General features: G+C 38.6%; 1 protein-coding gene across 5 annotated transcripts in view; it reads left to right on the top strand.

Annotated features, from left to right (window-relative positions):
- NEO1 (neogenin 1) overlaps positions 1 to 27,193 on the top strand; it is a 213,248-nt gene that overhangs the window by 38,561 nt on the left and 147,494 nt on the right. For all 5 annotated transcript variants that reach the window (XM_072870677.1, XM_072870678.1, XM_072870679.1 and 2 more), the window contains exon 2: positions 26,745 to 27,062. In XM_072870677.1, the coding sequence (XP_072726778.1) occupies positions 26,745 to 27,062 (318 nt within the window). The remainder of the gene's footprint in view (positions 1 to 26,744; positions 27,063 to 27,193) is intronic.

Genomic DNA, 27,193 nt, shown 5'->3' with positions numbered 1-27,193 from the left:
AAGTTTGAAAAGACTTCTTTATTTTCCATTGATCACTCATCTCTGTAAGAAGGCAAGCTGCTTATAGTAGTCTGCCTTATGGTAGTCTATATGTAAAAACGAGCAAAAAGGAGAATAGGAGATGCAGAAGGAAGTCATGAAATGACAGTGGTGCACCTTCATAGGAACGAGATTTAATATGAGCAGGAATTTTCCTGACGAGGTCTGTTGCACATGGAACAGTAGGAACTTCCCTAGAAGAGATTTCCTATGATAGATTTATTTTTTTCTTTTCGTGGTTTGCAGTTGCTAGAACTGCATTTGTCATTCACTTGGGAGGTTTGAGTCTCTGGGGAAAACCTTGAGTTTGTTTCTCCTAATGTTGCTGCGAGAAAAGTTGAAATTGCTGTATGTTGCTTAAAATAAGGAGCATGGAAAATCTGGAGACTTGTACTTCATTTTGGGTGTGCTTTCCTGGTCCTAATGGAGAATCTGAAACCTTGGAGGAGTTGGTTTTGTTTAGTTCAAAGGGAATTTGCTCTCTGAATGTCAACTGATGTTATTCTGCTTTATGCAAGTGACAGAGATGTCAGTGATGGAGATCTGTGGCATAATTGCAGGACCACCCCCACGCCGCCCCCCCCCAAGCCCTGACCTTTGTCTAGTAGGAAGGGGATACTCCTCTGCGAGTACCCTGTTCTGTGAGTAACTGCAGGCAGCTGCAGAGTATCTAGTAATATTAGAGTACATCAGCCTTTCAGAAGGATCTTCTGCAAATCACCTGCCAGATGCAGCCATGGGGTCTAGGACTCTGGGGCTGCTCTTGCTTGAGTAGGAGGTTGAGACTGGTGAATTTGGTTTCCCCTAAGAGCTGCCAGGATTTCAGTAAGTGGAGTTGTGGAGAAAGAAAGGGTAAAGGGATTAATCTTTCTTGCATTTCTTTGCTTTTCCTACTAAATATTTTTTTGCACAGCCTCCCCAAAGACTGTAAGTGTTAAACTGGCCCTTGCTTTTTATCCCAGTTGTGAGAATTTCAATTTCTCAGTCTCGTATTTTGTGAGAGAAACTCTTTGGCTGTACTTGGTCAGAGGATACGTGTTATCACCTTCCCTGCCTACCATTATAAAATTATTAAACATTTATATTTTATAGGTGACTGGCCAAAAAGAAATCCTAGGGTTTTCTATCCTGAATAGTTATAATACTATGCAATCACCTAAGTTTTATTGATTTAGAAACATTTTTTCTTATTCTGGTATATAGCTGCTGAAGTTTTACCTTGCTTCTCTTCCTACATAACTTATCGTTCATAATTGTATGTAATCTTATGAACAATAGATTCTTTTTAAGAGAATGGGTTTACTACCTGTTTGATTACTGAGGCATTGGTTACACACAGAGGTTGTACTAAAACAATGCACAGTAAAACAATTCAACACATGAATATGAACTCATCATACATCTGTTTTCCATGGATTTATTCTAAGGCTTTATGTAAGTATTTTTTTTAGTACGGGCAGTTCGTATATTGATAACTTTCTTGAGTGTTTAAATATAGTCATGGCATTGCAAACTGATCTGTAACTTTCTGGTGAGCTGAACTATACATATGTTTTTACCAATGCACTTCACTACTTTCCTTGCTGACAAGTTTCTTCAGAGGCAGGAAAATCTAATTGTGGTTTCAAAAGTATATATATTTTTTTTTTTAAATAACAGGCATATATATGTACATAGCTTGTTCTGTCATCTTCCTGAACTAAAGCTCGGATTTTTCTTTCTTTCTGCTTCCAGTTGTAATGAATGAGTCACTTCTGTTTATAAGCATTTGGTTGTTTACTCTGACAAACCCTTGATAGGAGACACTCAACAAGATCTCAGTAAATCAATTTGTTCAGGATCTATAAGCATCTCATTAGCATTTATTTGCAATGTTCATTCTAAGCTCAGCTGCAGCTGTTTAACAAACTGAATCTCTCAAAGATTTCCAGGATTGTAAGCATATGTTTTGAGATTGTGCTTTAAGTGGAGGAATTTTATGGGCTTTTTTCTTCTTTTCATTGCTGCTGTTAACAAAGATCTTTTTGAATTGAATTGCAGGCTCTGTGTCTATAATCTTTCCCATTTTTGACTGCTGAAAGCTTAGTTGGAAAGAACATTACTGCTGGAGTGGCATCGGCTGAAAAACTATTCTTCCCATCATTCTTTTTATTTCACCATTGCTGTGAGGACAACACTCACATTTTAGCTGTAGTTTCTGAAATAATAGTTAAAAGGAACCTTAATGCTTTTACCTTCAACAAATCCCACACAGAGACGAGTGATGTCATTGTCTTTGGGACTTGCAGCACAACACATCCAGAATTTACATGGCGCAGGCTGCAAGTCAAATGATAATGCTTTATTTCAGATTGACTAATGTGCCTTGTAACACAAAAGGAGACCAGGACTACCTGCAGCTCTTAGTGATTGATTTCCAATACAAATCTCATAACAGTCTATTTTAAAGAAGTGTAGCAGAAAACTAGTTGGATACCAACATTTCAAAAGGTAACTAATAGTAAGTTGTGTCTCCAAGATTGTTACGAGGGTAAGTTGTTCCTGTTTTTATTTTCGTTTCATGAACTAGACTGTAGGGAAATGAGAAAATAAAATAAATAGAAGCTTTTTCAGAGAGCAACTGGGTAATTCAAAAACTACACACCACGGACTGGAGCCAGACAATGCTCTGTACACAGCAGTTAGTGATCAGAATGCCTATACCTGTGTTCTTTATTAAAACTTCACTAACTTTTGTGAATACGAGTTTTTGGGAAAGTATGAGTGTGTATAAAATGGTTCTTTTTTCCACTCCTGCCATAGCAAATGAAAATGCCTTACTGGCAAGGCAAAGTTGATGTTTGACACTTACCCTTAATATTTAAATTCCCCTGACTTCCTCAATTCCTGCTGATCTCCGTGGCTCACCTTAATTGAGATAACCCGTGTTTGTTTGTATTCACGAGATGGAAAAACTACTGCAAGGCTCCAGGCTTGTTTCAGCTTAGGCGGGGCTTTGCATGACCCCCTCCGCATTTGCTTCTCTTTGGGGGTCTTCCCCCGCTGCATCAGCACTTCCTTCGGAGAGGGGCCATGGAGCATCCGCAGCCTGGTTATTGCAAAAGGCTCCCTGCTCAACTGGTGTAGCCATGGAAACGGCAGGACGGGATTCCCAGGGCGCCCCATCCCCCCCGCCCTGCCGGGCTCCGGGCTTTGTGGCCAGGGGCTGGTGGCTGCTGGTGCAGGGCTGGTTGGGCGGAGGGTGTGGGACTGCTCCCGGGAAACCCGACCTTGTCATTAGAAGGCTTCCAAGTAAAGCGATTTCTTTGGCCTCTGGGTACCGGCAAAAAATGGAAAAACAATGCTTCATACTTTGTGAACTGTGAATAAATAGGCTGGGTGGTGCAGCGTGCTGGAAATCTTGTGTTAATCTTGCCGGCTTGCTTTCATATCTTGCAAGCGGTTTTGCTAGAGTACTCGGAATTAAAACAAAAGAAATTGTGGGACAATAAGCCGTAGTGATTACTTAAGAAAAAGATCGTATGTCTTTGAATGGAGCTGTTTAAAAAACTAGATTTCATCAGTCAGCCCTAGTGTACTAACGTTTTTGGTGAGCGTATCAGAATGGAAAATATCACAGGTACATGTACATGAGCAAAAAAGGCTGTGTGTCTGCAGAAGCTAGGGGAAGTTGCTGGCTTTTCTAGAAACAGTTTTCAAAAAGTTCCCCCCCCCCCCGCAAATGGGAATCACATTCTGTCCCTGTAATCAGTACATGATCTGCTGAAGCCCTCCTACAAGTAGTCTGCAGTCCAACAAGCTGTTTAAATATTATTTTCTAAATTCCTTTCCTTATGTGTGATTGGAAATACCATAGCTCATTCCAGCTGTTTACTTGGGGATTTCTAGTACTCTGGATATCTCGCTAGGGTTGACCTAGCTTGATCAGTAGTTCAGTGAAAAATTGATAGTGTATTTTCATCTTAGATCAATAACGGATCAGTGATTTGGGGAGACTCAAAATACCCCCACTACAAAATATTTCTCATAGAAAAAAATGTATGTGTGGCTGAAACCAGTTATGCTCAAAAATGGTCGAAGTGTGATCTAGAGACATAATTGCAGGACAGGATGATGAAAGCCGAATCTTAATGTACAGTTTAGGAGTGATGAGGAAAACATTTATGACTTGGATTTCATTAATATTCCTTCTCCTGTAGTGTAACGCAAAGGGGAACACAGTTTGGAACGGGTGCAAAAATCCAAGGTCATACTTAAAAAGATTGAACCAAGGAGACAGTGTAGCTATGAAGACAAAGACGCAATTTGTAAGCATGGGTGGAGTTCTAGAGAGATTTGAAGGGCAGGTGTTTGTTTCTTGATCTTAATGTTTAAATAAAATAAAAAAGCATGCCATGAACCAACATGAATGGCCATGTTTAAGTGATTGCTTGTCCATGCCCCAGAGCAGTGATCTCATTCAACCAAAGCACTGAATTAATTTTTAAAAGCCTTTACAAAACCCAGAGTGCTGTGTCCAGTTGCTCTTGTTCCAATTGCCCCATTCCTTGCACTTGGATCTTTGCGGCAGGCAACCAGCAGCATCCCTCTGCCAGATGGGGTCCTGCCCGTATTCCTGTCTGACCTCTTGCATCGCCTGGTAATCTTGCTCTGTTACCTGGCATTAGCTGAGGGCTTTTTTGATTTGTATGTTAGAAAAATTAACTTTAGATCATGACTGTAAACAGAATTATCTTAAAGATTTACTTTGCAAGTAGTAGTGTACACACTTTGCAGTGATAGACTCCAGTGCCTCTTCTGCTTTGCTGTTTTACTCTCTTGTCCCAATTGTCCAAAAAGCTGAATCAGACATCTAAACCTTTTCCTCAAAATGTTAAACCAGCGTTGCCTTTTATGTATTAAATTACCTACTTTTCTTTGTAAGTCTAGTTATTGGCTATGAAATACTAGAAAGTAGATTTGTTCCAACGCCACACACAAATAACGGAAGAGTAACCAAATATAGCTGTGATTCTTGGTTGTTAAGGTAAGGCTAGGAATTTTTTTTTGTCCTGACACTGATATCACAAAGATGAAATGTCAAGCAGGTGGCTGAAAATGCAGCTTGTTTTATTTTGAATTTAATTTAAATTTAAACTTTGAAATAGTGTCGTGAAGGCTGGTAGTATACTCTAATTGTAGCTTGAAATAATTTCCTTTTTTTTTAGCCCATTTGACTACACTGAAAAAAAAGTCGTCTTTTATTTAGTAGCTCCACCTATCTCATTCTTTCAAGGTTACTGGTAAGCTGAAAGGAGGCGCTGGGTGGTAAGGGGGGAGTCTAGAGTGAATAAAATACAGACCCTTTTTTATTTTGTGTGTGTGGTTACTGAAGGTGAGGGTCTGTGTCAGTTCTTAATGATCCTTGGTGAGCTGCAGTTTAACCTTGAATTGTATAGTGGGGAAAGAGCTCCCATTTCCCATCTGATCACTTAATGAAGACTCAGTTATATTTTTGGCATAGCATTTAGAGAATGATCTACGAGTTGCATTCAAAATTAATGATATTTAATTTAATTGATGAGATATCACAGGCACCTCGGTCTAATAATAAGTTTTGGCCATGTTAATACTAATTTTTTTCCCCTATGAACTAAAAGCAAGTTAAGCAAAATTAATGAACTCTCTTGTAATGTTCCCATCAGCTTGCTGTTTGGATGCAAGCTTTGTCTGATAGGCTTTTGGTTTGGTGGGGTGGCTTTCAGTCACCAGCCCTTTAGGCATTTGTTTCTGGTGCAGAACGAACTGCTGCTAGAATGAACTTGTGACAGCAAGTGCTTTGTACTGCAGACCTGGGAAGTAGCACTGCAGGTTTCCCAGCCATTACGCTTACCTGGAGTCCCAGTCAAGTGGTAAACCTTCAGATTAACTGGGGTTTTCTAGTTTGTTTGTGTGTTTGGTTTTATACACACTCATTTCTTGTTGAAAAATTGACTCTGATCTGTGCAAACAACACTAACTGCTCACCAAAAGATGTTGTGCTTCCAGTATCATCATTACTCCTTCGTTTTTGTTGTGCTTTGTGGTTGTGAGACCTTGCTTTGCCTTGCTTTTTTCACTCCCCTGTTCCAGACAGAGCTCTCATTAGACAGTCTCCTTTTATGTTTTTTGGTCTCTTTCCATCATGTCGTCCTGCAGTATAGCCCCAGATTTTCTAAAATGTCTAGATAATTATAGTTCCCAAGGAGAGATCTCTGATGAAATACATTCTGGTAAAAATAGTTCACCTAAATTACCAGTTTACAATAGGTAGCAGTAGTATCCAGGATTACCTTTTTTCTGTATATGTAAACAGTTAACTGGTGAGATGAAGCCCAAGTTCATTTCCCCAAAGTGCATGGGACTGAAAATATGCAAGAAGTGATACCTTGTGTAAGAGATGCCTTTGGCCAGCACACCACTTGCTTCACTGAATGTATTTATGAAGAGCACTCGGACTGCTTTAGCAATAAAATGAATTTGAATACTGGGGTAGATCTAATGCAATTATTGATTTAAGTTGTAAATGATCTATTGTATGCTTCATCAAAAACTGTGGATTTATCTGCCCCATGGATAGTTCTAGCGTAATTTTTGCTTTAGAAATCATTCCATATGTACATTTGTACAGCTCTGCTGACGTGTATATTTTCATATGTAAGAATATATAAAAATAAGTCAGTGTATATATAATTCAGTACAAGAAGATTTTTACATGCTTATATTTGGGATGTCTGTATTGTGTGTGGATGGTAAAATGAAGGTGACCTAGCTCTGGGCGCTCAGATTAGATATTGTTATATAGTGTCTTATTTCACAAGATTCCTGACACACTTTAGCCTGTGGCTTGCTGAGCGCTAGCCCATCTGCCTGCCCTTGTGGGTTCCTTCCAGCAGCTGCGTCGCACTGGGCACTCTTGTAGGCTTTTGTTACTGGCACAGACTCTTGTGCCAAATATTTAACAGTCCCCTCATCCCCCAAGTTTTCCGTCATCTTCAACCGAAGCAAGGAGGAAGCCTTGCATGGATTGCTGTGGCTGGATATACTGCTCTGTTAGAACTGTACATACTGTTAGAACTGAAACTGTTAAGCGTAAAAACATGAATAACTTGCCCCTCCCTCTTTTACTTCATGTTTACAAAGATGAAAGCCACTTTTAATACATGCAAGCTATGTATTCTAAAACTTCAGCAGGCAAAGAACCTTTTAATATTGGCTCTAAGAAATCTCTGCTGCAAAGAAACCCTGATGAAATAAGGGCAAAGCATCTTACTTTACTTAATATTCTGTGATTTATATCCCCTCTTATGCGCAAGTAAGATAACAGTGCAGTAAGTGAAGGAGGACCTGTGTAATGCATGTTACTGGGCGATTCAAAGCCAGAAACTCTAAGATAAACAATGTTTTACAGAAACTTAATGGGTTTTGATTGAGATAGAGATAGATATAGATATATGTGAGCCTGTTAATGTTTTACAACATATTTGCATATGCAGAATGGTGCTTTTCTTAAAGTGCATCACCTCATAGATCCCTTGTCTTTTGACCAGTTCCTGACTTCAGTTTGGCCACTTCCTCTTATAATCATATCTGTAGCAGTGGATGTTTCTGTTATGGAGCTGATACAAGATTTTACATGCTCTTGTCAGGGACTTTTTCATGGTTAAAAGTGACACGAGTGCTTGGCTCCCTTGGAAAGCTGTATTTCATCCCTCTTATAACTGAAAGGAGGTGGTTCAGTAGTTCCACTTTCTGGTTATAGTTCTTAAAACAAACAAAACCCAACCAAAATAAACTAAGAAAACCACCACACATTATTAGACAACTTTTTTCTTGGAATTTTTTGTTTAAAAAGTGTAAATTACTCTGCCAGAAAATATAGTTTCCCATTTGTGATAATCATCATGTGCTGTAAATTGATTGAAATAAAGTTTTTTTTTCCCCTTAAACATAGCTTCTAAGTGTTAATGGTAGACTTACCAGGGACTGTAGTCTAATTATCTGATTGTACTGTGATTAAGGTGTATTTGATTAGGAAAGTTTCTCAGGAGAAGGCTGTACAGGCTATTTACATAAAACCTCAGAATGAACAGGGAAAATGAGACCAAAGGAATTTTTAGCTTTATAATAGTGTCTGATGGTGGTCAGTGGTGGATGCCTAGGCAGAGCAGATCTGCCCTTCAGCTGAAAATGTTTGTGGTTTTATCTTAGAGGTAGTATTTTGGTCAATGGAACAAATTACGGCAGAAATTCTTAAAGAATCTGGGAAAAGCTTTGCCGTAACATCTTTTGGAACTTGTTTTATGCTGCGATGCTTGAGCTAACTTATTTGTGTAAATTGCTTTATATTTTAATGCAGTTCTATCAACATGTATTATTTAAAATAGAAAGCTTGTTGCAGCAGGCATCAACCATGATGCAAATGTGAAGGATATGCCAAAAACCTTACCTTAATGCTAGCTAGAGACCTAAAATAGAGGAGAAGACTAGGCTTGGCAATGTATAGTAGGTTGTAGTTGAAAGGGAATGAAAAAAAGACTGCAGTTGAAGTGTTTTTTAGATCCTTGTGCTTCTTGCTCATGTTGGTGGTGATAATCGTTGCTAACCTTGGAGGGAGCAGTCACATCTGAGAAGTTGTAGCACACTGTCCTTACAGATCTGCAGCTAGCAGGTGGTGACAGCTTACTCTGTGCTTTGGCTATGGTAAGTGCAGTGGAGCTGATAGATATGCAGTCACAAACATCTGAGCCAGTTTCCACTGCAGATGAATGGATCAACTTCTGCAGTTTGGAGCTTAGCTGGAGTCAAGAACTGATGTGAAGAGGTGTTTGGTGATGCTGAAGGATGTTATGGTAGTTAACAGTTCTGTGTCAAGGTTCAAGCCCTCGCTGAGTCTCTTGGTCATTGGACTTGTGTGCTCTGTCCTTAGCGCCAAAACAATGCACTTAACATCGTTGGTAGCATAAGCAAAACCATAATTACAATGTCAGCAAGCTCAACAGTCAAGCGATTGTGTTCAGATTAGGTGAGGTTGTGTTACAGCCTCATGGTTCCTCCAAGAATGTGTTGCTTTTTTCGGATAGGTTTTGCAAAATCCCATTTGTGGGATGAATGGCAGGTGCAGTTTTGAGTAGTTTTCTGCTGAGAATCAGATCTGTCCTTCCTTTTGCCAGTCTGAATACCTAGAAGGTGTGATTTTCAGAGCATGTTGGTATATCATGTCGTCCTTGTTTCTAACTATGGTAACAGATGGATCGGGCACTTTGTGTAGCTTTTATTGCTGGATTCCTCAGAAAAGATCTTTCTTAATATTGCCATTGTTGTGGCTTTATGTGCTGCTTCCTGTGATTTCTGTGCTTTTAATTTGAAGATACGTAACCATAGCTCCCTGTTGTGATATGTCAGAAATGAAATAATGGAAAGCCAGTTTGGGGATGTATGTCTCGCCATGCTTTCCTGCTTTGGATGCTTGTACACTTCTTTCTTGCTTGTCTTCTGTTGCTGCATATCCTTGGAGAAGCTTAAAGCTTGGCTGGCCAGATCCCTGAGCAACCTGATCTAAATAGCCCTGCTTGGAGCAGGTGGCTAGGCTAGATGACCTCCAGAGGTCCCTTCCAACCTAGATTATTCTGTCATTCTGGGACATGCAATTACTTCAGCTGCGACTTGTGAAAGGAAGCTCAGAACTGTATCCAAATGATGTTTTGTTAAGTATTATCAGCTGAAATTTCATGTCGGGCAGTAAGTTGCCAGGTAGTTTGATTCTGCTGTCCAAGCAGGTTGAAGAGCTTTTTGTCATATGAAGGTAAATGTTTCTCTTGCAAGAACACTTTAAATTTGGTTACAGTCTATGAATTGGAAGAAATGTTAAGTACTGTGTGTCCTGTCTTTACTTAGCAGTTCTGTTCAGTAGCTCACACTTCAGCTCTCCCTAGTCAGGTAAGCTTTTGCATCATAAAAACTCAGGAGGTAGAGCCAAAGCAAAGGCTGATATCAACACAGTCTGCACAGGTTTTTTGAGCCATCTGTTAGATGTCTGAAACTTGTGCAGTTGTCAGTGCTGGAAACAGGTATTGCTCTGTTTCTGTGGAGTTGTTAGTTCGTTCTGGGGTTCTGTTGCCATAATTAGTCAAATTAGTATTTCATCAGGTCTGTCTATTTGTTTAACAACTGAAAAATGAAGTTGTGTGAATTGAGTACTGTCCTCCAATGTGATATGCAGAGTTCAGATCTGGGTCCTGTTTTGATATTATTTGAGCTGAAAAATTCTGCTTCGTATTAAGCAGAGAAAAATCTTGAACTGGAACCTTTCAAGTAGCCCACCAGGTAGCTGTCAGACTATCAAACACGGTCTGTGCATGCCAGTTCATAGCACAAGCAGGATTAGTCAGAGCAGGGCCAGCAGGTTGAAGGAAGTGAGCTTGATATACTCAGTAGGCTGCATCCAGAATACTGTATCCAGTTTTGGGCTCCCCAATGTGTCCATGTCAAAGACTTTATTAAATTGGAGCAAGCTTGCTTGGCCCTCAACCAGCCTGTCTGGGAGCTGAACCATGTGCCTTAGGAGAGGTTGGTTTGGCCCGAAGAAGTCTCGAGGTGGGGGGATGGACCGCATAGCAGCCTGCAGGTACCTATAAAGAGGCTATTGAGGAGACAGAGCCAGGCTTCTCGCAGTGGTGCATGGCAGGAGGACAAGCGACAACAACCTAAATTGAAACCTTGGAAGTGAACTGTCAGCTGTTTGAACAGCCTGATCCTGCCAAGTAGTCTGTAGCATCTATAATGACAGGTGACCTGTGCTGGCTTTTCTTTTTTTGGCCTTTTTCCAGTGGGCAGAATGAATATAACTAAAGGGAGACATCTCTCAGCTGAATCTAAGGACAAGTTGTGCGCTAAGCCTGTCTTGCACTCTTCAGTCAAATTATTGTTTACGAGGTTTTACATATTTAGTGAGAGGAGAACTTTCACAATTCTCGGGGAAATGAGAATAAAAGGGATATAAGCAAATTTCTTCTAATGATGACCGATGAATTTACTTTGCTTAAGTATTTTTGACTAACTTAGTAATTCAGGTAATACCCATATCTATATGATAATTTAGTTAATATATGCAATATTTGTATTTCCACTGTTATGTAAGTTCTTTTTAAACATGTTTGCTTTTCCACTTTGATGGAATAATCTGTATTATAAATGAACAGATTAATCTGTTTCTTCCCTGCCCATCTGTATAACATTTGCAAAGCTAATAGTTGCAAATATTTTTGCTAATATATTTGCAAAGCTACAGTTATGCTTTTTATTTTATTGTGACACAAACTGTGTCAATCAAAGCTACAGTGCTTCATGGGAATTTAGGATGTTAAGAGAGTAAACAAGCTAGATGAAGGCTTTTGTCTTTAGAAAATGAAACAGGAAGCAGTTTCATTAATACACTTTCAGAAGAGACAAGAATCTGCGTAAGGCTTTTAAAACTGGTCTTTCAGTTCATTTTACTGTACTTTCAACTGAGATCAAATAGGGAAAGCAATGGCAGTTAGACATGCTCCATTAATATCCCATGGTTTATATTCTCAGTTCAAGTTAGATGTACAACTCCACTGCTTTCCAGGAAGGTGCAGGAATGTCCATGTTAACCCTGGTGCTCTCCTTCTCCCCTTGCCCTAGTAGAGAAGTGGAGATAACCATATATCCCCTACTCCCCTTTTGAAAAAGGAGACCTCAAGAACTGGGAGGTAAATTGAGGCATTTAGCTATTTTTCTTTCAGCTTTTCTTGGCTTGTAAAGAGCTCACTAACAGCTTGGTAGGAATCTGTTATGGAAAAATGTCAACTGGGTAAAATAACATGACTGCAAAGTTATAATAAAGGCTTAGTGCAATTAGATTTTTTTTTTCATAGATCTGTTTTGAATACAAATATGTTGTTAATTGTCTGCAGTTGCCTTCCTGAAGTATTGCCGTTTGATTTCATATATAAAAAAGAAATAAACAAAAATACAATGATTTGCTCTGCTTTTGTGTATGTCCAGTGCACTTGAAATAATTAAGGTGCAGTAAATAAGACTTGGGGATTTTTTTTTTATTCCAGATCATGTTTGTGCATTTCACGATAAAGGATCAGTAAGATTTGCAAATATTTCTGTCATGTTTTGGCTTGGAGTATGGAGCAAGGTTAATTTATAATGATGAAGCTTCTGAGGTGGCCGAACTGTTCCTGGGACAGCTTGTTTAATGCATGAATGTAGTCCAGAGTCACTGGTGCAAAGCCATGACTCAAGTTTGCTGTAGAACAATTTTGTTGAAGATAGATATTCTCTATTGGGAAGGGAGTGCTAGGCCAGCCAAAGCCTTATTCCGGTTTTCAGACACAATGATGTTCTCTAACCGTTATTGATCTTGACCTAACCAAATTGTATAAAAGGCATTAAATATTTCCAGGATCAATGTGCAGAACTCACAGTTGAGAAGATTAAAAGAAATGTTTGAAACTTGTAAAACTGGTGTATTGTTGAGGTGACAGAAACGAAGAGTTTTATCCACTGCTCAGAGTGGAGGAAAAAAACAACAACAAAAAACCCCAACCAAAAAACCCCACCAGTAACTTGAAGGAGTTGTAACTGTGATGTGTGTCTGAGTTACTACTTAAACTGTTTTCCTGGTGGGCACCAGTCTGTGACATAGTTGAGTGTCTCTTCACTTATTCTTGGCCACGGTTAAAATGTTGTTCATTTGTGACTAGTTATCCTCTTGAGCCGATCTGGATATCAGATTTTGATTTCTGCATCTGCAAATATACCTTCATTTTTTTTACCAGTTCTGGATCTGCTAAGTTTTCCTGAAATCTGGTTCAGTAACATTCTGTTTTTGTAAGCTATATTATATTTTTTATGAGTAATTAATCAATGGTACTAATAAGATGTGTTTGGTTGGTGGTTTTGATGGTTTTTATCATTTTCAAATGCTTGTCTTGAAAAATAATTGAAGTTTGAAAATAATCAGTTATTATAGAGGACAGTGGTAGGCATATATGACTATAGGTGTGTATATATCATTTATATACAAGGTGTGCATATATATATATAAAGTTTATATGTATGAAGGGGTGTGTATATGTAAATATAAATAAAAATTAATGAAAGGCATGGAGTACATGACTTAATGATTTGTCGCTTAAAATTCACCAAGGTAGTTTATGCAGGCTTCTAGATGGTTGCTCTACTGTATTATGGCTATAAATGTTCAACTTTAAAAGATCTTTGCCAAAGATGGTATTATCAGAAGATTCACGTTTGCGAGATGGTGCAGTGGTACCACACAACCACATACATAACAACAAAGTATCTGTACAAGGGGATGGTATGGCTGTTTAATACATATTCCTGTTGTCTTGTCTGTCTGTACAATGCTCTTACTGAGCAGGATAGTAGTTTAAAAATTAAGTATTAAAAATTTTGCTGCTTCTTACTGTGTGGTTGAGACACTGGTTGTAATAGTAAAGCTGCCTTTTCCTCTATTTTCTTTGCCAATTATAGTATTTTGGTTTCATGTGTGGCCAGCTCTTCTCACCTGTGTGATTTGTTGATGCAGATTATGACCACTGGCTTCAATCTGCAAGTGGGTGCACTTCGATGTGGGTGCATGTTACTGGGGTACAGAATCCAGATACTTTTTGCCTCTTTTGTCCATTTGATTGAAAGACAACTTGAAGAATGAACCTTGTGACTTAAATATTTTCCAAGGGCTCAAAACTAGGCAAATTTCTAATCTTCTGTTTGTCTTGCTTATTTTTCTGTAGTTCAGATGGTGGTGTGTGTGATTTTTTGCTCTTGCTAGAGAAATGAATTTAACTCTAATTACAGTAGCTTTTCCTCATTGACTATCAAATGCTCTACCCCAAGGCATTTGTCTACCTCAGTTATTGCAATGCTAGCACTGTCTTCAAACCTGAACAGTCAACCCTCAATTTAAAAATAAACAGAGGGATGGATGGGGGGAGTAAAAACATTGAGAAATCTGGTGAAGGCTTTGCATAACGTTTGGTTAGTGTGAATGCTCTGATGCTGTGCAGCGGTCAACAGAGAGACTCTCCATGTCAGAGATTTGTGTTTCACTAACTGGAACAAAGATGGGCATGTCTTAAGGTTTTTATCTTTAGACTGTACAGTTTTTATTTTGGGCTTCTCAAACAACAAATACAGCAAACCCTTATGCTCAATAGCAAATCCAAACAAATGGGTGATACTGCTGGTTATCTGGTATTTCCTCTAGTTCCCTGATGTGTTATTTATCTTGGCGGTGCTGTAGCTGGAATGGGCTGTGGCTTTCCATGTCATTCAAAGGCACATGCTGCATCTCTGTCCCTTTCCATGTGACTGATTATGTGTCTATCATGTTGCTATATACCTTTCTGCTAAAAAAGTCATTATTTTGAACTCCATAGTTTGTCAGCTTGCTTTTACAAGAGTAGCATTATGACTTAAATTTGTGAAGGGTCAGTTTTATTGCAACTTAATTTACCTATCTAATTAACTCTGCCACAAATGTTGAACTTTATGAGATAGAAAAACTAGTGTAAATATGTTTTAAAATGTGATTCTTAAATATTACAGTATGTTTATAGTAGTGGTTATGTGCATCTTTTCCTTACCTTTCTACTGTTCTCATTTTTTTCACTAGTATTCTGAAAGATCAATAAAATCCTCATTTATAAATTGCTAAGGTTATTATATTTTTATATATTGTGGATCGATAGTATAATTGGACAGTGGTTGCTTTACCAGCATAGGAAACCAGAAGAGTGAAACAGGCTGTAGAATTAGCTATTGAGCTAAAGAACAAAACCCACTTCTGGCTGTGGAAGTCCCTCAGTCACAAGTGGCAAGATGCTCAGAGGCTGAATTTGTGGAAGTTTCGCTGTGTTTGTTCTGTTCTAGGCGCTCTCTAGCATCTGCTCTCGACTGCTGTGACAAGACACTGAGTTAAAAGGATTCTTTTTGCTCTGATCTGATGCGTCCGTTCTTCTGTTTCCAGGTCCTCTTAGATAGTCTTTGCTTGATCTAGCATTAAAGCTATTTGTTAAGAATTTTTTTCTTCTTTCATGAAGCATGACAGAGGTCTCTTTAGAAAAGACATTTGGCAATGATGTTCAACAACTTTCATTTTGGTTCTTGCTTACATCTTTTTTTTTTTAATGTTCAACCCTTTTTTCACTTTAAGCTTCCCATAGAAACCAGGTTTGTTCTTTTCCTCCTCATATATCTTCCTGTATGCCATTTTTGACTGTTGCCTGCAATTGGAGCACCCCTGACTTTATAACAGTGTTGCCCCTTGCCCTTCACACTTCTCCTGCAAGCATCCTTTGTAATCTCTGTAATCACCCTGAAGCAGTGAATTGAATAGGTGGGCTGGAGGAAATCCACAGCATGCAGGGAGATCGTTCACTGAAGTGCAACTCTTGTCTCACTTAAAGTGCATCTTTAAATGAATTTGCTACATCGAATATGTTTTGTTGAGTGCCCCATAACCTTGTTGGTGTCTGAGAAATAGTACTATTACTTTACCCTTCACGCAGAGTTCTTGGATACCACAGTGTGTTTACTACTTGGAAAATATTTAAGTAATTGGTTTCAGCAAATAATTATCTTGTGATGTGTGGGGATTTTTTTCTGTATTTATATTCTAAACCATTTTTGAAGTATCAGTCGGGGGGGGGGGGGGGGGGGAGACTGAGGCAAGGAATCTGCTCCCTGATTTGCAGACCAACAGGGAATCTCCATAGGGAGCTAAACTGCTTGTCTAGCCCTGGTGAGAGTTTGGGCAAACCAGTTACTCAAGTCTGAGCACCTGGAGCCCTGGGTCAGCATTGGGTGGTTTGACCGAAGCCCAAACAGGGTATAAGGATGATAAGATGGAGGAACCTTTTGCTAGATGTTTAGTATCTTGCCTGCATTATATGCAATATGTATTTTGACTCTTACAAATGGATTTTCTGTTTTTTAACCCTTTGAAAGCCACTGTTTTTACTCTTGCACATATCTGAAGAGGTAAATTACATGCCTGAGTGCCCAGAAGACTGGAACTCTAGGAAAGGGGATCCATTACTCCAGAAAAAATGGAAATTCCTCTTCACCTGGTATAACAAGTGTAGTATTGTCAGTAGCTAACATATGGTAGCTATTTCTGTGGAAAAGTCAAAGTACTATTGTTCACGATGATGAACAGAAATAAATTTTCTTCCTTTTGTAGGTGTCTTTACAGTGCCCTCTAGTAATCTTTTGGAGAAATGCTAGATATATCTTTTCTCAGATCAATTTGATAAAGTAATGAAAATGGTCACTGGATGAATTAAAAAAAAAAAATAAAAAAATTGAACTCTGGTCCCCTGTAACTGATGTGCTTTCCGAAGGAAGCACTGCTGATATTAAAAATAAGTAAAAATTGCTTGCCATTCTTTTCTTTTTCACACTTGATCAGGAAGAATATGAAAATGATAAGCACTCTGAAATCAGATTACTATAAAAGCTACCAGAGCTTACAACTGTAAATTGGGTGCTCCAGTAATGGGGTTTCAGCCAGGGCTATGAATTTACAAGCAAAGAAACTAATTGTATCTTTTTGCTTGAAGTATGAGGAAGAAAATTGCAGGGGGGGTAAGACCCATACAAAGCATTCAAAAATGGGCTGGAATGGGGGGGGGGGGGGAAATCTGGCATACTGTTAATTTTGTATGACAGGTAATCGCTTTGGCTTATTTTGACAGATGAGAAAAGAGAAGTTTGGCATTGGATGAAGGCTTTGTTAGGGGGTAGAGTGCACATTGGTTTTCGTAGTGCTTGCCACCCTGATGACCTGACAGTCATCACCCTGAAAGCATCTTAGCTCTGCTGTTAGATCATATATTGAACAACTAATCCCAAGAGATTTTGATTAAGGTAACTTCTGTGCCTGGAGCTTAAGTCAAAAAGGTTTTACCTTATTATCATTCTAGCTTATTTCTGTCATTAATAGCAATAGAATGGGGATATCATAGGTGAGAATGTTTTGTCCTTTGTATCAAGTAAAACACAGTACCATTTTTAAATCCTGTGCAAGCTTAAAGGGATGTGTCAGATTGGCTATTTGAATGAAAACAGATAGTTTTCTGAAATGAGAGAAATGGCTTTGGTGATTCCACAAAAAAGGAAAAGGTTGATAAAATCCTTTAAGTTCTCCCTCTGAAATGGTTGTGAAAATAAATTGTGCAGTTAGGACATTCAGAGGAGTTCCTTCATTGGCTTAACTTGAATATATGGCATTAAATGATCTGACTTGCTTTTCCCTTCATTATAAAAGCAAAATCCCTTTGAGAGGATGTTCCTTGCAGAAGGTGAGAGGTTTGTGTGACTCAGTTCCTAGAAGTGAGTTCTATAAAACCTAAGGGTTGCTTTTAAGCAACTTGAAAGAAATCAACATTTTTGGTCTTCATGGTTGTAAAGGATTCTTTTTCCTTGCACACCGGAATAAGAAGTCCAGTAGAACTTGTTGAAGCACAGCTGGTTGACAGTTTTCTAGGTTTGAGTATAGGTTTAAGGCAGATAAAGAAACCCTTGTCAGAAGGTAACTGTCTAACAGTGGAGCTCTGGACCAGATGAGAGAAACATCTTGGTGGGGATTTCTTTCTGGACAAGTTGCACAAGTGTACCATGAGAAATAGTTATAGTGAGTCATGCTTTAGGGTAAACTGCTGCAAGAGGAGTTCGTGTTACCTTTTCTGCTTCAGTTTTCCAAGCTTAATGGAACTGAAGACCCTCAGTAAAGGGGCATGAGGATTGTGACTCAGCGTGGCAGCGCTTGTTAGCTGGCTGTTTAAGGGAGCCATCATCGCAGAACTTTTGACAATTAAAAGCAGCAGCACTGTAAATAGGGAAGTTGCTTCCATGCATTCAAAATTCAGGTAAAAATTTCTAACTCCCTAGAGGTGTTAGAAAGGCCATGCAACTAAACACCACATGTAAATGCATCTCCTAAGATGTTTGGTATGTGAGATAACAATCTGTGTTTGGATTTTGCTGTTGATCATTGTCTTGTTTTCCTTCCCATTATTTAATAATATATGAGGAGATGGTATCACTTACAGAACGAGTGGTTAGAGTAAATGCATGGATGCTTACTTTTCAGTGTTTTACTGCAGGCACACTGTACGCTATTAGGATACTTTTTTCTTAATTCTGTTTCTGCATACTTTTTTTTTTAATGGGCTAATTGGTTTTTTAAATATAATTTCGTGCTTGAGGTCTGTCAGGAAGGGTCAGTTAAGATTAAGCCGACAACAATTTTGTTATTAACAAGTGAAAAGTAACTGGAAGTATAGACAAAGCTGTAAAAGCATTGTTGCAAAATGTAGTTTGCTTTGTTTGAATTTGTTCTTTGTTTATTGACTGTGCTGTCTGAAAGGGAAGGATACTCCTAAGTTACTGGAAGCAAAGTCTTGAAACATATATTCTTTCTTTCTTTCTTTCTTTCTATGTGATAGCAATTCCTGTGATAATGATGAGTATCTTGGCTTTTTTAGTACATGGAATCAAAAACCTTCTCAACTCAGTAACATTAAACCATTAGAGAATAATATGCAAAAATACTTAGCTTTTTCACAGCTTTATATTTCTAGGTGGATGCCTTTTGAAAAACACGGGAGCAAAAAGGCAGAGCAGAGCTCCTTATAACTAGAAGGTGCCATCTGTGTGTTGATGACAGCCTGCACGTAGGCCTGTTGGTATTGATAGGTGCTCTTCACAATGGATCATAAAGAATAATTTCTCTAAACTTACAATTTTGTTGAGGAGAATGCTTGAGGGTACAGGTTTTCTGGTGGTATCCTAGGCTGTTAAGATTCACTCAGTATTGTCTGCTTGGCCCATATTGTAAGAAGGCACCTGCGCACAGGATTGACACAACTAAAGAGAAGAGAAGGACAAAAGCATCTGGCTTCATGCCATTCTCTTTCAGGAGAATTTGCTTGAAAAAGCAGTTTTCTTCCTGTCTTTCTGCAGCACAGAATAAGCCCTTTTTAGTAAAGGGGGAAAGGGGTTCTGTACAGGTTGTTTCCCCATATTGCAAAGAAAAGGATGTGTCTCCCTTATGGATCTCAGAACGTAGCCCCTTCTCTTGTAGGCCAGGGCGAATCTGAGGCACCATGTCATTCTTCAGACATCATTGCTAGCCCACAATGCTTAATGATGCTGGGGCAAAGATGAGTTATTCTTTTTGATGAATATCTTTGTTATAGTGTATTAAATCATAAAAAGAGGAAATCTGCTTGTGTTGAAGGAGAAAGGAATCTAGTAAGTCTGGGGAAGTCTAGATTTATACATGGCATTACTTATCTTCTAATGGTACATCGCTTGCTCTCCTAGGTTCCACTGTCAGTGTACAACTGGAATTATTAAAGTACCAGCAGGATTTATATTGTACATCTGCAGTCAGGGTTAGCTCTTACACTCTTTCCTTTTTTCTTGATGCTTAAGTGCAATATTTTTCTCATAATTTGTTTTATAGTCTTTGCAAAGAAAGAAATTAAATGGTGTTTAGAGAATGCACTTTAGAGAACTTGGCCTTGGTTTTTCAGTAGGAGTGAACTTGCCAACACCATGTGTATGATGGGGCTTTTAATGTGCCTTTAAAAAAAAAAAAAATACCCTAAAACATATTTGGTTGGCTGATGGTTGGTTGCCATCATATGCACTTTAATTTGGTCAGGTGGTCAGTATTCTGCCATAAGGGAAAAATGTAATATTAAGCATAAAATCTATCTTTGCCTAAACATTTGTTCTGCTGTGGTATATTATAGTATCTTATATAAATATTGCTTATTGGGCAGTGCAGAATGTTTCCAATGCTGTCAAGGAAATAAAAAAATTACCAACCTGCTAATACTTATATTTTATTTAGAGATTAACGCATGTAGCAATTTATCCATATAGATAATGCGTTCCTTAGTAATGAATATTTTAACAAAACCACAGAACAAGTTCATTGTGAGCTCTTGCTGGCAGCTTGCAAAGAATAGTGTTTGTAACATCTTCAATTAAAATAGTTTGGCTAATTCTTGAAGACAGCTTTTTTAATGATCTAGGTTAGGAAGGCCACGACATACTGTTTTTAGGATTACAAGGGCCATTGGGACTGTTAATTAAATTCTGGTGAAAAGCCTTTTAGAAGTTCAATCCTGGAGCAAGAGTGCTTGGATCTCTTATCATTGACTTGCAATGCATAAAAAGGGGCTTTATAATAGTTCCTGCCAGTCTGATTATGATTTTGTCAAATGCTTCTATTTAAAATGTCAATTTTCAAGTGTGTTATATATGTACTTTTAAATTGCTTCGGAGTCTAACTTAAAAGGACAAGTTATCATCCCCCCCAACTGGCACATCTTTGCTCAACACATAAAAATAAGTGATTGTTCTTCATCAAAGCCCTTCCAATGACTGAATCCTTGGGTACTACTAATCTAAAGTCAGGTACTTTAGATGAAAGATGTGTTTGGTTGCCTTCACTTATCATTCTGTTTGGAAAAAGTGGTTCTGAAATTATACCTGTGCTTCACATTTTCTTTCTGGATGGTTATTGCATTTGGTCCTTGTAAAATGGAACACAGTTTCCTTCCAATAGTTACGTGAAATCTGGTATTAAAGCCTTCTGCTTTGAATACAGTTGGCGGTCGTTGTCAGGAGTACATCACTACCAAATAGTTTTGGTGGCAACCAGTGGATTAAAGTTGAATCTACAGCACTGGTAGTAGGGAAATCTTTTGACCCATACTGCCATGCACCAGTCTGAGGTAATTTATATGTACTAAGTAGGACTGAGATCAGAGTGGTTTTGTCTTATTTTCCTGAATGTTGTAATTTCTGAAAAGCTTGTGTCAGGCAGTTGTTAAAGCATACATTTAAATGATTTAAGTTTGATATCGGAATGCTCATGTCTTTCAGAATTTATCTGAATATCGAAGGGAAGCTTCTTCCCACTTGAGCACCTACTTTGCATTTACTATTCTAGGCATTTCCTCACCTGAAGCTTTGTTAAAGATGTACCACTGCACAAAATGTGATCCAGCTAGCAGAATGTACAAAAAAATAAAAGTCCTTCTGTAGGCATGGTAGCAGTAAAAAGAAGGCTAAAGGAAGTCTTGGATTTCTTTTTTCCACTGAGGTATACGGCCCTTTGAAAATGCAGCATTTGGAAAGAGCGATTGATGAGCTCTTTCTGTCTTACCTAGCTGCTTTCAGATTTCCTGTAGCTGGGAAGTGTTGTATTAAAACTTCCTTCTTTTGACTTTAAAAGCCTTTTCATGGTCTTTGGGGAAGCATGCTATAAGGAGAGGTTCAGGCAGATTCATCTTAACTTTGTGAACTCGGTGTCATATCTAAAATGTGCTTTCTTTGGTCCTTTTTCAGTGAGAAGAGTTGCATGCTTATGGTCCTTCGTCCTAATACTGAGAGGATAAGAGACCACCTAGGCTTAGCAAAGGACAGGCTAAAAGTACTTGATTCTTAAATAGTTTCAAATCAGTTCTGTGTGAGTTTTATCTTGGCTGAAACAATTTCAGACCTGTTGGTTAATTTTGATAATTTGAGGAGAGATGAGGTACAAGGACTAGAAAAACTCCAAATATTTTAAATGGGAGGAGAGGAGGAGCTAGGGATGTATAAAAGCAGTCGGCTTGCCTTCAGTTCCTGGAAAAATTGAGGGGTGAGTGAACAAACTTTTTTTTCCTAACTTCTTCTGGAAGGTAATGTGGGTAGGAGGGTTAATTGATACGGAATTGTCAAGGAAATATTTTTTCAGACCATTGTAATTTCCTTAGTAAAGTTGCTTCCCTTATTCTTTCCTCAACCACTACCATGCTATTACACTCTTGTAAAGAAATAGGGAAACGTGGTTTTATTAACTGACATAGGATGGCTATGAAAAGGGATGGATAAGTGTTGAGAGAAGAAGTAAAGATGCTGCTTTGTGTGGGATTTTTGCACTTGTGTATTCTGAGTAAAATTCTACTAGATATCTTTCACTCACAGCCTGGATGACAGAGTAAGCTAATTTTGTTAAATTTTCACATGACTTAAAGCTGCAAGAAGGAGGACAAGGTTAGTGTTCAAAATTGGTAAACTTTTTTGGAAGGAGGAAGAATTTGGAGGAGCCAAGTGAAAGTTAATACAGTTAGGCAGGAGTAGTCAGATAGTCAAACATTAAATGGAAAAGAACAAGCCTCATGGCTGTTTCCGAGAAAAGGATCTAGGGATTACGGTAGTGATTGCAGATCGATGTAATCAGTAGTGTTACACTTCTGCACTAAAACCTATTGCCTCTATGTTGGGAGGGATGAGAAAGGGAGTTGTAGAGCCTCTAAAGCATGTGAAATGACACTGTACCTGCACCTAACACTGATCTTGTCTCTGCTGGGGATCTCCATCATATTTTGGGCACAGAACTTCAGGAAGAATGTGGGCTGGTTGGACAGAATTCCGAGTTAATTATCGGAGCCCTACTATCTACCTAGTACTAGGTTTTCTACCTAGAAATGCTATAGCCTAAAGAAAAGGCTAGAGAAGGATTTAAGTCCTTGAATATGTGGAAGACTGTTGGGAAAGATGAACAGCCTGTTCTCTATGCCCACAGTGGCAAAAAGAGATGGGCTTAAATCATAGCAATGCTGCTTGATAGTCCTAATAATAGTGAGTGTGAAGCACTGTAACTGAACTCCTGTAGGAATTGCTGCATCCCTACCACTGGTCTTCAAGAGCAGATCGGGGGGCGGGGCGGGGGGGGGAATCTGTTGGGAATGAGAGACTTAACTGTTCCTGTTTCTGAGCAGGAAGATAGCCTTGCCTTGCTTTTATATAGGTTTCTTGGGCCAATATTGATACAAATCAAGCCACCGATGGGTACCTATCTATGTACATACACAGCCCCCAAAGATAAGTATGTGCAAAGAGGAAGGACTCCCCCCTCCCCAAATATATAAATTCAGTCTTTAATAATGTGGTGTCATTTAACTGAATAATCAGTAGGTTGATGGAGTGGGAGAAATGGCTTGTTGACAGAAATAGAAGTTTATTAAGGTCTTGTATGTACGAAGCCTTGTCATGCTGAATCGAGGCTTAAATGGATTATGAACTCAGTTGGCTGGAATGTGGATGCAGCCCACCAGCACTTCTCCAGAGTGCCCCTAACTCTAAATTGTAAAACCTTTTTGAGACTAGAAAGGTCTCAATTCTAGTTTAACTTCCTTCAAGATGGGACGTAGTTATTTACAAACCCTTTTATTTTTTTTATCCGCTACTTTCTGTGCAGGAGCGTGGTAGTATCCTGAGTTGAAGCAGGCTGTGCTGTGTCTTCACAGGGCTCTTGGCAAGAGCTTTTTTTATGTTATATCCGAAACCTCGTTGAGAATCTGCTTCCCATTCCTTCTGAAAGTCTCTTAATCCCTTCTGTGCTGCTGTTTCTTCTTAGCGTGCTCTCTCTTGACATGCTCTGCCTTATACTCTGCGATGTTACTTCCTTGGGCACCTTGTTGCTTCCAGGATAAGAACAATCCTATCCCATCAATGGATTTGATCTGCTCCAATCTACACCAAAGCCACACAAGGCAAACAAGAAGCCAGCCTCACCTTTTCAAGGGTTTCATAGGTTTTATTTGAAAAGCCAGAGAAAAAGGGCAGAGAAAAACAAAACTCAAGAGTGTTTGTATTTCTTCTGGTAGGGGGCTGGTCTATAGATCTGGTAGGATCTATATTGGCAAAACTTACAGAAACTTGTAAATGAAGGAAAAAAGGTTGATAGTTTGGGTAGAATGCTCTCTCTGGGAAAACCCAGGGACAATAAAGCTGAATTTTAAAAGCTGAATTTTAAAAAGGACCTTTAGGTTTCTGGAGTGATGGAAGAGATTATACTGACAGACAGGTTTAAAATATTTTCATGCTGCTCATGACTTGTTTATTTTCTGCCATTTGGTATATTAGAGCTGAAACTCAGCACTCCGCACACAGACAGTCAAGTACATCTGCACATGGGTGTGATTATACAGACCAAAGTAACATAAGCAGCACCTAGAAATTTTGTAATTTGCACCGGGTTTTTTTTGTTGTGTGTGGGTTCCCTCGCCCTCTCTCCCTCATATCCTCGGGAAAGACATAATCTCAAGGATTTGGACACCAACATAAAAGGTCTCCAGTCTTGTCTGAGGCTGTTACTGTCACAAGGGGAACTTCAGTCTTTCTATACTTTATTTTCTTATTTCGTCTTTGAATTCTTGAAGGTAGAAGAATATTTGAATGATATAACCTACAAAAGCATAATTTATCTGTTGTTTCTTTCACACCACTCCTTCTTCCTTATCTTCAAGTTTCTGTGAATTCTGAGTAGCAAAGACAATAGGCTTTGTGCAGGAAGGCTGGAGTCTCTCTCCAGGGGGAAGCGGAAGTGTCTCTTTGGAGACGAGAGACTTTCTGTGCAATTCAGTGATAGAGAGAATCATCAATTTGTTAATTAAGGCTGTTTTAGAAAGTAAATCCGATTTAAAAAACAACAACAAACAAACCAACCAACAAAAACAAAAAACCAAACCAAAAAAACAACATGCAATTGAAGAAGCTAAAATGCTTACAGGACAGACTTTCTTTACAAGTAAAGGTCTCCTTCATATTTGTACTTTTTCTGAAAACACAGGCTTCATAATTATCCTGTGACTTAATGAAACAGATCTGGTTATTAAATGCATGTTATTCTTCAAGATGGTCTTAACATACTTCAGCATTTCATTATCGACCTTAGTATTAAAGGTTAGTGTTGAGATGAATATTTTTTACCTTTTCTGAAGGGTTTAGTGTGTGTGGTAGAAGCTTCATTTTGTATTCGTGAATGCATTTTAACCCTTTTCTAACAATGCTTTTCACAAGTGTTACGGATTGCCTTCACATTCTTAGGAGAAGTGTTTAAAAGGAAAAACACATTCTTACTGTATGATGTATTGCATACTGCCAGATCAAGTAAACTGGTTCACGGGTAGGTTTGCTACACCAATGTCAGATAAAAAATAATGTAGTATCTACCTGTGTGGTACAATGGAGAACAGGTCTTTTTTCACTGCTTTATTATATTGTCTGAACATTCATCTTAAAGACTGTATGTAATTGTGAGACAACACCTGCTCCCCCCAAGTTCAAGACTTCTCTCCCCCTCCCATTAAGGACTATATACAGGCTTTAAAGACAAATTGTTTTTTCCCATGTTTGTTCTGGAGCACATGCGAACAGATAGCTTAATGACAGAAACTACTTGAACTGTTTAAAAAAAAAAAAGTGTTACTGGTGGAATCTCCTTTGTGGTCTCTAAACAGCCTGTGACTTCAAAAAGTTATTGTTAAAATTTTTCGACAAGGGTAGTCCGAGTCTGCCACTTCATGCTGAGAGTGTGTTAGACACGGTGCTTGTAAAATATGCTTTATTCATTAGGATTGTCATTTAGCTGTTGCGTCTGTGGAAAATAGTTATTTTCTAGGCCTTGCAAAAAGACCTTGTAAGTTTGGCTGTTTTCAGCTGGCATTTTAAAGTGTTTCCTTTTGCAGCTTGCTTGCTTTATATAAAGATAAGAGGAATCGTTGCAGCTCTGGGTTGAAGTGACTCTCTTCAAAAGCCCTGTTAACCTTTTAGTCTGTGCACTTTTGTTTTTGGTTTGCTGGTAGACAGCTAGTAGTATTGTAATTTATATTGCCGTGATGTTTTGTACACATATCCCACTCCTAGTCCCCAAGTGGAGGAAAGGTGGAGTTTGTCAGAGTATAGGTGGGGAGCCTTGATGTTATTTCTAAGGTTGGCTTTAAAAACACAGACCCCGTTTTCTTACAACCGAACATGCTGATTTGGAAAACTGTTCTTCCCTGAAAGAATTTTTCTTCTTTCTGTTTTCTCTGGATGATTAAGTTAAGACAAGTCAAAGTGATATTGACACACAATCTTTCTGCTTGACGAAATACACCAGAAATACAGTAATTAAAATTCACTACTTAATGGAAAGTAGATGTTAATTATAGAAGTCTTTTGGGAATACTTAACATGGAAAAGTAATCATGTTTATCCTGAACAAGAATAGAAGTAAAAAAATGTTTTATGGCACGTGTATGATGAGTTAAGCTCAGAACTGGTGACTCTTTTTCTCTTGAGAGCTGAGTTATTCTTAATGTTTCTTAATCTTTGTTATACAAAACAAAGTACTGCGCTGCTGTGTTATGGCAGCCATACCACAAAAGGCCGAAGGGGAGCTTTAAGAGTATGTATTGTGTGTTATAAATGTGGTACTTGAGCACATCTATTAGTTTGCATAAGTTTTGATGAGGCAGACTTCTGTCTGCAATGGATTGCTCAGGACTATTAACCACATTGATTCCCATATGAGCAGACAAATATGTTATAGGGATGAAAACCTCTTTGAATTTAAGAGTCCATTGGTGTAAATAGTCAAAGCAGAAAATACTGTCATGTAGACCAAGCTATTGGTCCAATAGTCTCCCTGAACAAATTGGTTCAGGGAGACAATATTGCAAGTAGTGATAGGTCTTGTGCACATTACAATATTTTGAAATGAGGATGCATTTTATGTTTAAAAAATGTAGAAGGCTAACCCAAAAAACTGTGATGCAATTTGTGTTTTACAGGATCCCTTGTGAGAACCTTCACTCCTTTTTACTTTCTGGCGGAGCCAATGGACATTCTGTCAGTTCGCGGAGCTTCTGTTATAATGAACTGTTCAGCTTATTGTGAAACTTCTCCAAAAATTGAATGGAGAAAAGATGGGACTCTTCTAAACTTGGTGTCAGATGACCGTCGCCAGTTGCTACCAGATGGATCTTTATTAATAAACAGTGTGGTGCATTCCAAGCATAATAAACCTGATGAAGGATATTATCAATGTGTGGCAACTGTGGAAAGCCTGGGGACCATTGTCAGCAGAACAGCAAAGCTCACGGTAGCAGGTAAGTCTCTTCTGTTGTTGTTAAGTATAACTAACAGCATGATAATGTAGATGTATGCTCTGCCCTTGCAAAAAGAGGAAGGCACTTTCCAAGAGAGCAAAAGATAGTTTCATCACTTATCAGTGAAGCTG

This window comes from Ciconia boyciana, chromosome 8 (genome assembly GCF_034638445.1).
Source record: "Ciconia boyciana chromosome 8, ASM3463844v1, whole genome shotgun sequence".
Lineage (NCBI taxonomy): Eukaryota > Metazoa > Chordata > Aves > Ciconiiformes > Ciconiidae > Ciconia > Ciconia boyciana.
This window is presented reverse-complemented; position numbering and strand designations above follow the sequence as displayed.